Raw genomic sequence first — 14,036 nt, 5'->3', positions numbered from 1 at the left:
TAGGAACAGAAAGGTGGTGGTTTTCAGGGGCTGTGGGGGAGGGGAGAAGGATGAGTTGCTATTTAATGAGTGTACAGTTTCTGTTTTGCAAGATGACAAATGCTCTGGAAATGGATAATGGTAATGATTGCAGAAGAATGTGATATATGTAATGGCACTGCACTGCCATTTAAAATGATCAAAATGAAAAATGTTATTTATATTTTACCACAAGATAAAAATAATGTAAAAACAAAGAAAGCCATGCAACATGCTTGATTTTTGAATATTTCATGTTGGGAAGGGAACTTCTGTAGTTTAATTTTAGTGCCAACTAAAATTGGAGAATTCTATAAACAGTTTAACAGAAGCATCTGATTCCAAGAGAGAAATTTAAGGAAGGTTATGTATGTGTTGGAGAATCATGCTTTCATTAAGCTTTACAGATGCTACTGCTTTTTCAGGGAGGTGTCATGTGATCCAGGGATCCCCTGGCTCTGCTCAGTGCCCAGCTGGGTGTTCCTCCTCCTCACCCCCAAAGTTCCTGGCTTAGCCAGAATAACTTAGTCTCTCAGAAAGTGAGCTCCTGTCTTTCAGAGAAGTGGGGAATCTTTCCAGGAAGAAAGGGCAACATTGTGAAGCAACTAGAAAAAGAGTTATTTGTTTTGTTAATGTCTTTAATCAAAGCCTTAAAAGCAAGGGTCCACATTTCAATGAAAATTAACAATGCCTTAGAAGTCACTGAAAATCACTGCTTATTTGCCCAAAGCCTGAACTAACCTTTAAGAGTCTTGCCAGTAGCCAGTGTTTAATTTTTCAATTTCTTGAACCACTAAGGCATCTCAGTGGTTCTTGTTTTTCCTACTTTCTCTGGTGTTTAGAGATCTATTGGGATAAAAACTGTTTCTATAAACTATATTTCTAGAACAATCAGTCTTGGTCCAATCAGGCTTGATCGAAAATGGCCTGGTTTGAGCTCAGCTGTCAGATGAGAGGGAGAGTTTGTCAACTCCAGCTCTGTCAACTCCTGGTTTTGCTTTTTTTTTGGAGGAATTTTAAAATATCTACCCTGCTCCATTGCTTCCTCACAGACTATTGCCTGGGAAGCACTCCTCAGTATGACATCTCTTTACTCATTTCCCTTCGCTTGCCAGATCGCTCCACTTTTACTTCTCTCCTCTGCATGTAGAGGCCTTCTGCAGGATTTGCCAGGGTGTGAAAACTCACCGAGAAAGCCACATGTTGAGGATGATGATTGGTGAGGTTTAAGAGTGCTCTTGAGGCTCCTGGGACTCTCACTTGCATTCATTCAATCAACACATACTGATTTAGCACCTAGTATCAGGCATCTTGTTAACTGCTAGACACCATGATGTGGGTGGCGATAGCGGTGGTGCTGGTGGTGGTAGTGGTGAGAGAGCTCTTAGCAAATTCTAAAATAAATGGACTATTATAAACTGGAATGCATCCTATGAAGGGAAATTCCAGCATCTCTAAGTGCCTCAAACAGGGGTACTTGACCTGGTCTGTAGGAGAGAAGGCAATTAAGAAAGGCTTCTCTGAGGAAGTGTGCCATTTGAATGAGATACAATTTCAATTTAACCTGAAGAAGAACTCGTAATGCTGCTGAGAAGACAACATATACAAAGTCCCTGAGGCTGGTGAGATTAGTGCAGCTGGAGGGGAAGACAGTGGAGGAGATGGGGCAGAGGTCCGTGAAGACCTTTTGAAAATGTGGTCTGTATTCTAAGAGCAATGAAGGAGCATAGAGTGTTAGGTGGAGGTAACATGATTAGATATGAGTTTTATATTATTAAGAGCAGGTACTCTTTGGAGGGGTGGCTGTAGGCAAATTTATGATGTTTTGATCCCTCTTCTCATCTTCTGTATGTCTCTATCATGGTCTGCTTTGCTAATTGCACCTTTTTTTTCCCCTAGGAATTATTGGAGCCCACCCCGCTTCAAACTGCTCATATTTTGAAGGATCCCTCTCTAGTCATACAATAACCCTAATGTCTTACTTAGTCCAGAAGAGACATATTTTCCTTTCAAATACCTGAGAGGAAAAGAAAGGCTGAAGATTCCAGTCATGCCCTGTTTCCCTGTGGGAGCTGGTCCCATGCATTCAGATGGTTGTCTACAGCTGAAGGGAGGCTCCAGCTCCAGAGTTAAAATCATACTAACGTCGGCCACCTGCCCCACCATCATCTGCAGAACCGAGTCAGAGGCAGCCGGGCCTGACTCCACATCACTTTCACACCAAGGCATCAGTTCAGCTGGCCCTGTGATGCCCTTGGTATCCTTCCTTGCCAGGGCACCTCACTTGGACCTTAATCAACCAGAGAATCTCCAAATGTTGGCCCCTGGCGCTCATGAGCTTGCCTGCAATTTTCCCTCCTGGTCTGCTGGGAGTAGCTTAGTAGAACAAAGAACAGCTGTGGGCCATTTCTGTCATGACCCAAGAGCTCCTGTTACACTCCAAGCCCACAGAAACCAACTGTATGACTAAGTAACCTCTCCCAAGATGATCAGATCTGTTCAAGGCCACTTCCTTTCTCCATTTCCAGATGTAAAGGGTCATGGTATTGGGCCTTGTTTTCATTCTTTTTCCTCATCCAGAACCTCATTATAATATTATTATTACTATATGAAATCAGAAAACATCCATAAACCCCACCCGTAGACATTTACTGAAGAGAAATAAAAACACACATCCATATGCTTACAGCGGCATTACTTGTAATTGCCACAGACTAGAAAGAACTTAAATGCTGGTGAATAGATAAGCCGTGGCACAACCACGCAATGAGCTCTTCCTCGACAATAAAAAGCAGCTCAGTACTGATGCACCCAACATTTCCGATGGATTTGAGCAGCACTGTGCCGGAAGATGCCGGACTCTGATGTCATGTCTTGTATAATCCCGTGTAAATGACGCTCTGGGAGAAACAAGAGGACTGGGACAGAGGGAAGACAGCGATTGCCAGGGTCAGGGGCTGCCAGGGACGTCTCTGACTGCAGAAGAAAACAGGAATGTTAGCGCGGCGACAGTACTTTTTATTTTTACTGTGGTGGTGGTAGCCACCCAGTAACAAATTTTTGTCAGAAATCACAAAATTGTGTACCTACTAAAAGTGAATTTTACTTTAGAGAACAAACTCAACAAATCTAGTATGAAAAATTGTTTATTTTATCATGGTAAACATTTAGTGAAAACTCTTCGAAGAGATTTAAACACGCGTTTTCATGGCTTCTTCACCTTTTAAATAGAGGCCATAAAAGCCAGTAAAAATGAACTTGCTTTTTTCTTTTTAGAGTCAGGTGTGTTACTTTCTCTGCAGGAGAAGGTAACCTCTGAAGGACTCATGAGAAAGTGGTTTTCTCATAACTTTCAAGTGTGTGAGCCTTTGCTCCCTGAGAACCGAGAGTCTTCCCTAGGGTACAGTGAAGCTTCTTTGGGCTCCAGTCCCCTCCTGCAGGGTGCCAGTGTCATCCTTGCTGAGCTGATGGCCCATTTATTATTCTTCCCAAACTGAAAGAGGTACCAGGAATATCCGGTGGGGGTGGGGCTACACACACACACACACACACACACACACACACACACACACACACAGAGCCTTTCACCCCACACACCTGGGAATTCTTCACTATTATCAGATTCCTGGGCTACAAGAGAAAGACCCTCCAGTGCCCACTTCACTGTCTGAAGTCAGTACAATGTGAAGTTAAATTGTGTCAGTCACTGCCTTCTGGGCCATGCCGGTAGCAGATGACAGCTTTTGGGCCAGCCACCACAGTCTCACCAATCCGCTGGGGAAAAGGTGTTCCCTCCAACCTACTGTCAGAGAAAAGGAAGTATCTGTGGTAGGTGGCAGAGCTCAGTTACAGTCGTGTGGTCTGACTCAGGAAGGGAAGATGATGCGTGAGATGGTTTCTGTGTCCGGGAAGGGACAGGTGTTAGAAACAGGGAAAGTGGCGTGTAACACTTGGATCTCTTCTGCTTGTGTCTTTAGGAACCCTTTCGGGGTGTAACTGGACCTTATTCCATGCTGCTCTTACACCCGCCCTATACACTAATATTCTACCGCCACTTGACACGTGGAAAACAAGGCTAACAAGTGCAGTGCTGTCCCAGGTGAATCCGTAGTGTCGGGGCTGAACTGTGAACCAGGGCTGATTACAAAGCTTCTGCTTTCTCTGTTACATAGGGGAAGAGGTAAATCCACCAGCTCCTTGGCTAGAATGAAGATACACAGACTAGTAAGTCACAATTTAATCTTTTAAAGTTAAAAATCTTATTATTCTTTTAACAATGTTGGAAGTACTCCTGTGTGTCAGTTTTGCTAAAGTGAATCAAGGAAAGAGGTGTTAGCCAAGCATGAGGGTCAGCCTCATAACTGTGAAGCCAGTAGGGAAGAAGAAAACGAGGAGAACCATGAGAAACAGTGGTGGAGGGCTCAGGAGGGCACAGTCAGAGAGGTGTCTCTGTTCTTGTTCAAACCCTGGGCACATGGGCTGTTTGGCCAAGTGGGGCAGCTTCTAATGGGGGCTGCGAAGGCTGTGCTGTCCAGGGTTTTCAGTGGATGAGGCTGCCCTGCACCTATGGGCTTGGCCTTACCTGGACTTCATTTATGCCTGTTTCTGGCTGCTCCACCCTATCTGACCCTACCCATGCCTCCTCCAATTTCAGGCCCCATCTTGTCCTGGCAAGGCTTTAGTAGTCGCAATTTAGCTGGGTCACAGGCACTGCCCTGGGGGTCAGGAAGTCCACACACACTACACCCTTTCCCAGCAGCCTTCTCTGGCAGCTCAGCAGAGCCCTGTCCTGTCTTTCTCAGTCCCAGCATGCTTCATCTCCTCTCGCTGGGTGCCCCAGGGCCCAAGCATTAAAAGTACACTAAATGGAAATGATGACTCACCAGTGGAGCATGCAGGGCCTTGAGAGCCTTATTCCCTCCTCCAAATCACACTGTGCAACTTGCACCCAGGGAACCACACAATGTCCCAGCGCAGATGGACTAGGGGAATCATATGCTTCCAAGACTGCCGAGAGCAAACAGACCTATACTACACCACAAGTCCACCAAAGACAGTGCTTGACTCATGTCACCCTTTTACCCAGTTCATAAAGCATATTTGATGAAGCAGAGTAAAGGTGAACACGAGGTCTTTTATCTGCTTATTAACTGGTTCCTCTACCCAAAGTATCTCACCAGTTTTCTTGGTTTTATAAATAGCCATGTTGCAGGTTTCTGCACAATGGAGTACAGCTGGGGTATCACAGACCCAATTCCCAAATCATCTCCATTTACTTTGGAAGAGATTTTGATACTTAAATATGAATGTGGATGTCTCTCCTACTGGAAGAATCAATCATAGGAGAGGGAACCCTTCACTTATCAGGGGCTAGGAAATGTGCCTGATAGATGCTGTTTCCAGAGCGAACGCTTCTCTGCTCTGTTGTGTTCCAAACAATGTCCCTGTGGTAGTTACATGGCAAAAGAGTTCTCACTTCCCCTCCCTGTAACCCACCCCATCTTCCTATGGGGGTGTGTTTCCCCATCTCTTGAATCTGCACTGGCCTTGTGACTTGCTTTGGCCAACAGAAGTGGCAGAAGCAAAGTGTGCCAGTCAGTGCTACACCTCAAGAAGATTGGCAGGATTTTGCCTGCTCGCCCAAGGCCCTGACACCACCACAAGAACCAGCCCTGCTTGGTGGGCGCAAGGACAAGGGACCACGTGGAGGAAGCTCAGGCCAAACCAGAGCACCCCCAGCAACCAGCCTGCTCCCTGAAACTGGGGGAGGGAGTTCAGCCTTGCTGGACGTACGCCTGAGCTTCCCAAGCTACCCAACTACCCAAGCTGATCCAACCTAAACACGTAAACTAAATAAGCAGCAGTTGTTTCAAGCCACTGAGTTTTCCAGTGGTTCGTTACACAGTAAGAATAGTTTCCCCTGCCCTAAGAAGTTTCCATACATTACTTCCAAACCACTTTCGCATTCTCAGGTAGAAAAAGAAATTAATTCTGCCTTCTAGTAGCCAAGTAGGTGTGGATAGGAAACATTACCCTCTACAGGTACTTCCCTTTCAACTTGTTCACTAGGTAGAAAGACTGTATTTACTTTTCTTATGCAATTCACAGCAGATACATCATCAAAGAATTTTTTCTCCCAAGCCTGTTGTCAAGAGAGTCACAAAAAGAAAACACAAAACCAACATGTGACACGTCAGCGTACCATACAAATCAGGAATAAGTTGGATCACGAGGCTATAATGAACCCTGTTTTAGAAAGCCATGGAAAATCTTTATGGTCAAATAAAAGTTTAATAATCTCTTTATCATGTCCCCCAAATAATTTTTTATTATTGCTTTCATTTTATTCTGTTTACATTTGTCACCTACATCTCTGCACAGACAGACCCACATTTGTTACCCATTTCCTATCATTTAGTTTCCTTTGGAATGATGCAGCATTAGTAGAGATCCATGGGAAAGAATATTACTTTTCTGAAATTAGATTCTCATGTATTAATATGGCACCTTTTATTTAAGGAGCTCAAGATACTTTAACATTCACTGTAGCATCCATTTGATACTTCTGGGTAGAAAAACTATGATAAATTATTATTGTCATTTTATAGAAAGTAAAATGAAAGCAGAGAGGTGAAGTAAGATAATGACAGTCACAGTAGAAACGTGGGTTTTTAGCTCAGCATCCTACTTTGTGAACTATTATTCTGTCTGTTTAATATATTCTGAATCAAAAGGTGTAATGTTTTTTCCGCTATTTTTGTTATATCTCATTCTGGGTGAATGTTAACTAAAAGGGCAGAAAAGACAGTAAATTCCCACCAACAGATCATTCTCGCACTGCAGTTATTCCTGAAGTTCTTTGTACCTGCAGAGTGAAGATCCCATAAATTACAGAGCTGTTCTCTGCCTCTGCATTGAAAGTCACAATCAGCTGCTACCAACCAGCACTTCCAGGAGAACTGAAACGAGGAGAGAGATGATGCACAGCCATTCTCTCCAGGTGGACATCTATGGCCATTACAGTCTTCACGGTGACCACCATTACCACCCTTGCACCTGCCAGATGTGCCACATTACTTTTAATTTGCTTCGGTGATTTAACGTTTCTCCAGTATTAAGGAAAACCATCGTGGCTCACTGGCCACAACAGATAGATCCACCCACGTGACTTCTTCCCAGGCTGACTTACATTCTGTTTCTTTGCAGGAGGACCAGTGCCAAGAGAATAAGGTAGGATAAGACGCTCTCTTATGCTCACAACATGAGGATTTCCTTTGTAAATTAAATGCACTGGGAAAAGTAGGGATATTTCATCAAGGCCAAGTGACAGATGCACAATTATTTAGGAAGAAAGGAGGACCTACTGCTTAAGCATAATTATGGCATTCATCTCTAGAAAGAGAAAATGCAAATAATGTCAACTTTATTCTTTCTTGAACTTCCCTGGCACCTTCTTTTCACTTTGTGGGCGGGCACACTCAGTGTCCTATTATTTATTTATTTATTTTTGGTCATCTTCAGAGACATCAAGATTCAGAATGCTATGTGCAGCAATTTTTAGAGGTCTAGTTGCCAGTTTTTTTTTAGACAGCTGCCAAATACCTGTTGCCTCTGATGGTGTGGATAAATAAACTAGGTAGGGGGCAAGGCCATGCACTGAACTTAGTTCTGCTCCAGGAACTATACAAACTTAAAAACATGCATGGGGGCAAAACAAGAGCTCCCATTTTCTTCCTTTTAGAAAAATGGGGACACAGAACATTTGCCAGGAAATAAAAGTCCCTCTACATGTACCCTGCAGCTCATTCCAGGCTTTACAGGTCTAGCCTTTCCCTGAAAGTCCTCAGACACACACTTGGAAAGCCATCAGCAGAACACTGTGAGGAGTGGAAATATATATATATATCCTTAAATAGGAAAAGAAGGTGCAAGAAACAATCAAGATGTTAAGAAAGAAAGTGAAACATAGGGAGGAAAACGGATCTACACGGACCAAGACCGTCATAAACCGAAGATGTCAAAGGGGCCGTCACCGAGGAGGGACGGGTGCGGGCTGGCAAAGCCGCGGCGGGAGCGGGTGGACCCCGGCCGGCGGCGCTGTGCGCCGGTGCGAAGGGGAGGCTGTGCTCACAGTGAGCCGTCGCAATGCACCCTCGCTTTTCAAAAGGCCCGGGTCCTCGGAAAGCGGGCGGAGAACGCCAGGCAAGTTCGCGCACCCGTCCGGGCTCGGCCGAGGTCCGGAGGGATCGGAATCCGGATCCGGATCGGCCGGCGCGCTCAGCCCGCGCCCTGCTCCTGCACCGGCCGCGCCGCCCCGAGAGGTCCCCGCGGCGCCTGGGCGGCCGCGCTCGAGTCCGGGAAGCGCGGCGCGTTGCCCGCGAAGGAGTCGCAGCCCTGCGTCTCCTCCTGCACCGGGCGCCCCAGGGGGTCCGCGCCCGCGCCGCCCGGCCCCGCCGCGCCCTCCTGCGACGTCTGGCTGACGTAGACCACGATGATGTCGCCCTTGAAGTTCATCACTTGCCCGCTGGAGATGAACGTCGAGTTACTGTTTCCGGTCACATTTCCTAGAGGAGAGAACACGCAGAGGGTGAGTCAGCGCCTCCTGGTGACGCCTCGGGCTTGGGAGAGGAATTTTCCCGGTGGATGGGGCGCGAGGGCGCGCTCCCCGCAGCCGCCTCTCCTCGCGGCGGGCTCCCCCTGGAGGCCGCTCCCTCTGGGAGGTGCAAGGTGACCGCCGCTGGCCTAGGGGATAGGCCTCACCGCGGTGGAGGGCGGCGAGGAAGAGGTGCAGAGGGAAGGGAACCGAGGCAGCCTGCAGGCCCTACTGATGCTTCACTATTCGTCCCTCGAGGGGACGCTAGGATACTGGCAGGAGAGCCCACCTGGACCGTGAAAGTGTGTGTGTGTGTGTGTGTGTGTGTGTGTGTGCAGGGAAGAGAGGGCGTGGGGGAGATCACATGCAACCGGACAGCTAATGGCCAGCTACGGTCACTGAGCAGACATCTGTCCTCCGTCCTCTCCAACTGGACTCTAGCATAAAGTCCCTGTCTTTCCTCCCAGCTTTCATGGAGGTCCCTAAGGGCTCAGCCCTGGAGGATCATGAGTAGGCTCAGCTTTTAGCAGAGGCTAATACATTTCCTTAATATTAAAACATTTTTACTCCTGGGGTCAAAAAATGCTAAAAAGGAAAAGAGAATCCTATAAATCACTTTTTCCTTCGAACCTTGAAGGTGTTCAGTTGGAGTTCTAGCGTCACTTCTTTGTGGGTGACTGGAAGTAGCCAGTCTTTAATAGACCTTTTGAAAAATAAAACGTTCAACAAACGTAAGGAAACTTGCCACCTTTTATAATTCTTCTATTTTAAAGATTGGTGGTCCAGAAATTTCCCAAGTGAAAATAAGCACCCTGAGCAGACCAAAAACTCCCTGCGGATCAGCATCACAAACAGAATCTTTTAGCCTGACTGGAGGACATGAATATCAAAATGGTTCCTCTATATTCACTTCTTATCTGTTCTCTATCATGACCTGACTCCTAATAACTTATACAAATAAAATGAAGTTTCTGTCACCACTCCACATGAAAACATTTCCCCCAAATTTGGAAGGTGCATTTTAGACCATCTGTATAAAATACTACCAACAGGCATACTAGAATTTCCTTTAGAGAGCCTTCCTCAGCCACTGGGTGCCTCCAGGGCAGCCAAGGCAGAGCCACAGTGAAACACAGGAATTTCAAGTGTGAGCAACAAGCCAAAAGTCATAAAGTGGAGGTCTGACTCCTGGGTCTCCCCTCTAGATGGCTGAATGGGGAAATATGCCAAAGTGGGCAGTAGCAGGGATTTGTCTAGTAACCCCCTATTCAACAGGAGGGAGACCAGTTGTCCCTGGAGTCTCCACTCCCCTAAAAGACACTGACAGGTGCTCTTAACAATGTACTCTTAGCTCGGGCCTGCTCTCCAAGATGTCTAGCTTAGCCTTCTCTCACCAGCTACTGAGTTAGTTCTCGAGTCTAATTTTACCAGATAAAGTCATAGGAAAGAGTCAAAATGACAAAAAAAAACAAAACAAAAAACAAAAAAAAAACCAACCAAAAAACCCCTAAGTATACCATAAGTACTGTAATGTGATTAAAAACTTACCATGTTTACTTAATAAAGTCAGTAATTTTAAATTGCTTCAAAGTATAGCTTTTCTCAGCATAGCTCCTCTACTGTCTCATTATTGTGACGTCACTGCTGGCTTTGTTGTGCTTCAATATAAAACTGCACCCAAGATATCTCTAGCCACTGCAGATTGAGTCAGGGCTTTGAATTTAATCTCTTCCTTATTCTCTTCAAATTTAGGTTTATCTGGTGGTATCATGTATATAAGGTTTATCCATCATTTAAAATTTCATTTTCCAACACATTATGACCATGAATTTAGTATACTTTTTCGTGGTCTGAACTGTCAGTTAGGCTGAGCCTCTGCAAAAGCCCAAGTTTTTTGGCATCACGTTGCACATAAAGATTTCATGTAAAATCTCACATCTTGAGAATTTGATTCTAGGTCATTGTTCCATGGAAAATAATATCTTTGATACTGATATCCTTAAAATTTTATAGGACTGATGTTCGTTCATGTTTTCTATTTTTATTTCCAAATGGAACTCAAGCCCTTTCACCTAAAGGATATATTTAAGTAGTCCAGAATCCACTGATTCATGGAATGCATCAAGAATAAGAAAATCGGGGCTGGGGATTTAGCTCAGCAGCACAGCGCCTGCCTGGCAAGTGCAAGGTCATGAGTTCAATTCCCGGTACCGGGGAAAAAAAACAAACAAAAAACAAATAAACAAAAAAAAAAAACCAAAAGAATAAGAAAATCAAAGCTTTTAAATTCCTAACAATTACGAATTGTTACCTTTTAGAAAGAGTATGAGATTCTCAAGTTTATTCTTTGGGTGTTTATCAAAGGTATGATTTATGACAAAGGTAACCTTGAATCAAGTTAACATACTAACTTTTGTAGGCAATAGTAAACTGGAGCAAAGTAAATTTAAAAATGTCTACTGCTTGCCAGTAACGGTGAGTCACAGCTACACGGTCTTCCTAGGTATATGCCTTGTATGCTGCACAGGGCCGGTCTCAGGATGGCCCTGTGCTTGGCTGAATGCTCTGCTGTCTCCAGCTGAAAAGCCTATTAATTTTGGCATTGCATTTTTATTTTTCACTGGACTCTGCAAATTATATTCCCAGTGCAGAGTGGGAGGTAAGTTTTAGGAGTACCACTCCGTTTGTTTGTTTTTTTCTCCCATAGATGCTCTAATTCAGCACTAGTGTTTTAGGAGGTAACATTTTATAAGCTGGACATGTTTGAATATTACTCCAGTGTTTGCCTATCAACTTTTCTCTATTAGTGAAGTAAATGCTCAGCAAAACACTGAAGGTTATTCATTGGTGCTCTGAAAATGTAGAGCCTATGATATGTTCTCCTGATGTTCAAGCCTCCTGCTGGAAAACTCTCAGCACAAACTCTCTCATATAGCACTCAGTTCTATCCTTTGAGATGTGTTTACTGACTGTACTAAGTATACCCTTACTGCTTTGCTGGTAGGCTCTATTTTCAGTTTCTTTGAAGTGGAATGAAAATGAAGTCACTTGGCAAACAGTCTAAGTCCAGAATCCCTTTAGAATTTTATTCCCCAATCTTTCATAACTTTCTTATCCACATCCAGGACAATAGCACAATATTTCTAGCAACTTATTACAATATTTGGATTGTCTTAAAGTAGTCAGTAGTTTTCATAGAAACAGTCCTCACGCTTAACAAACTCATTTTTGTCAGCTAATATAACAAAGATTTAACTACACTAAGACCATCACAGAACTGGGATTACTCATGGATTCTGGCAAGCACAGCCATTCACTGGGTGAGGGCAGAGGGCCTAGGTAGCCAGCAAACCGTGAGCAATCAGTGTGCTCGGGACTTCAGAGGGCTCCTTTCACAGAGGAAAGGAGAATGTGAGTTAATCTGAGGGTTAAGCGGACATAGGCTAAGAGAATATCCATTACAATAGTAAGGATACTAGAAACAACACTCCAAATCCAGAAGTTTCTGAGTGCTAAGTTATTATAAACACTAGCATACAGGTGCTTTCATGTGAATATTTCTTGTTTATTTTTCGCCCGCCTACTAGCCAACCTTGTTTTCAGGATGAAAGCTGTCTAACAGCCTCTTTCACCATGGCTTGTCATAATCCAGACTCATATGAACATAATTTAATGACATCAGTACTATGGTGGGGTTTGAGTCTCTGCTCACTAGAGGCAAGGAAATGGTGACTGGTGGAGATGCGGGTAAGAATGGCTGCCTGGCCAACGGATGGTGAGAAATAGGGCAGGACAGTGGAGACAGCAGGGGTCCAAACGTTCTCTGCTCTTGTCCTGACATGGTTGTCACTGGTAGTAAGAATTTGGGACAAACTGCCTACAAATTCTCTATGTTTCAGTTTGTCCATTTATAAAATGAGCACCAATTGTCCTATCATGCTAGCTTGGCATGTGCAGCTACACAGAGCATGCACATCATTCGTATTTGTTAAATAAATGAACAGATGAATGCGTGAAGATCCTTCAGGATGGCGCAAGGTCAAACAAGATGGTGGACTTGAAAAGTCTTGGGGAATAGCAAAGAATTAGCCACAGGTACAGTGATGGCATTACTACTCCCAGAAAGTAATATTAGTGCCCATGGAGCTCCCAAGGACACAGAGATTCATTAAATAGCCTGAACAGTAATATTATATTTCCATCCCTATCTCGTGGGAAGATTTCAATATGCCACAGCCTGAAAGGGCACTTTCCTGTGGAGACCGAACTAACTTTCTTTATTCTGTTCTGAAATCATCAATCATTATGATTGCCTCTGGTCAGAACATTCCTCTATATATATCTACAATGAGTCCCACAGTCTCATTTTTTGCATGCTAGTCAGTGTGCTCTGAATGTTGGACTAGATTAGATCAAAGCTCAGAATGAATTGGTAATATCTTTGTCCTTTAATATAGCTCAGTCCTGAACTATCCTAACTTAAAAGCAATAATTTCTTAAAATTTACATCCTGTTTCATTTTTTCTTTCTCTTTTTTTTTTTTTTTTTTTTTTGAGACAGGGATTTACCCGGGCTGGCCTTCAACTTGTGATCCTCCTCCTCAGCCTATTGAGTAGCTAGGATTACAGGTATGTGCCACCATACCTACCTAGCTTGTTCTGCATTTCAGAAGAGAAGGATGTCCAGGGATATGCAGGCTGATCTGAGAAGGCAGGCCACACAAACTACATGATCAGGTGCATACTACTAAAGCAGGCTTTGGGTTTCCTTTTCAGCATGGTTGCCATGCTTTCTGTGGTTAAATCCACATTCTGTGGTTAACCCCTCATGGTTAAGTTTTTCCACTGAACGTTGAGGACGCCCAGCAGGTTCTCCTGTTAGGGTGGCCCTCTCCCTTGCTGGTAGCAGATAAGATGGTATATAAAAGGAGAAGGATGATTTGGATGAGGCTTACCCATGATAGCCTAAAAAAGGCCTGAGGCCTCAGAGAATAAAAGATAAGCCAGGGCCTGGGAGAAAGTATTTGCAAGGCCATGTCTGATAAAAAAAACTTTTACCAAAGTATCCTGTGGGGCCGGGGATATAGCTCAGCAGCACAAGCGCCTGCCTGGCAAGTGTGAGGTCCCGAGTTTGATTCCCAGTACCAAAAAAAAAGCAAAAAACAAAAAAAAACACCACCAACAAAAAGACAAAGTATCCAGTGAACTCTTAAAGTTCAACAATAATAAAACAAACAACCCAATTTTAAAATGGTCTAAAAACTAAAACAGATGCTTCAACAGAAAAGATATTCAGATGACAAATAGGGATATGGAAAACTGTCCCACATCATATGTCACAAGGGAAGGAAAAATTTAAACAACAGTTAGGTATCACTGCACAGCTATTAGAGTGGCTCAAATCCGTAATACTGACAACACCAAAT

General features: G+C 44.2%; 1 protein-coding gene across 1 annotated transcript in view; it reads right to left on the bottom strand.

Annotated features, from left to right (window-relative positions):
* Nucleotides 1-6,506: 6,506 nt before the first annotated feature.
* Tnfrsf11a (tumor necrosis factor receptor superfamily, member 11a, NFKB activator) overlaps nucleotides 6,507-14,036 on the bottom strand; it is a gene marked incomplete at its 5' end in the record, with an annotated part of 55,829 nt that continues 48,299 nt past the window's right edge. Inside the window, 1 exon segment of the mRNA XM_005373177.2 lies at nucleotides 6,507-8,582. Coding sequence (XP_005373234.2) covers nucleotides 8,296-8,582 — 287 coding nt within the window.

Source organism: Chinchilla lanigera, unplaced genomic scaffold (assembly GCF_000276665.1).
Source record: "Chinchilla lanigera isolate Chin_1 unplaced genomic scaffold, ChiLan1.0 scaffold00001, whole genome shotgun sequence".
Classification (NCBI taxonomy): Eukaryota; Metazoa; Chordata; class Mammalia; order Rodentia; family Chinchillidae; genus Chinchilla; species Chinchilla lanigera.
Note: the sequence above shows the minus strand (reverse complement) of the source record. Positions and strands in the feature narration are given on the sequence as shown.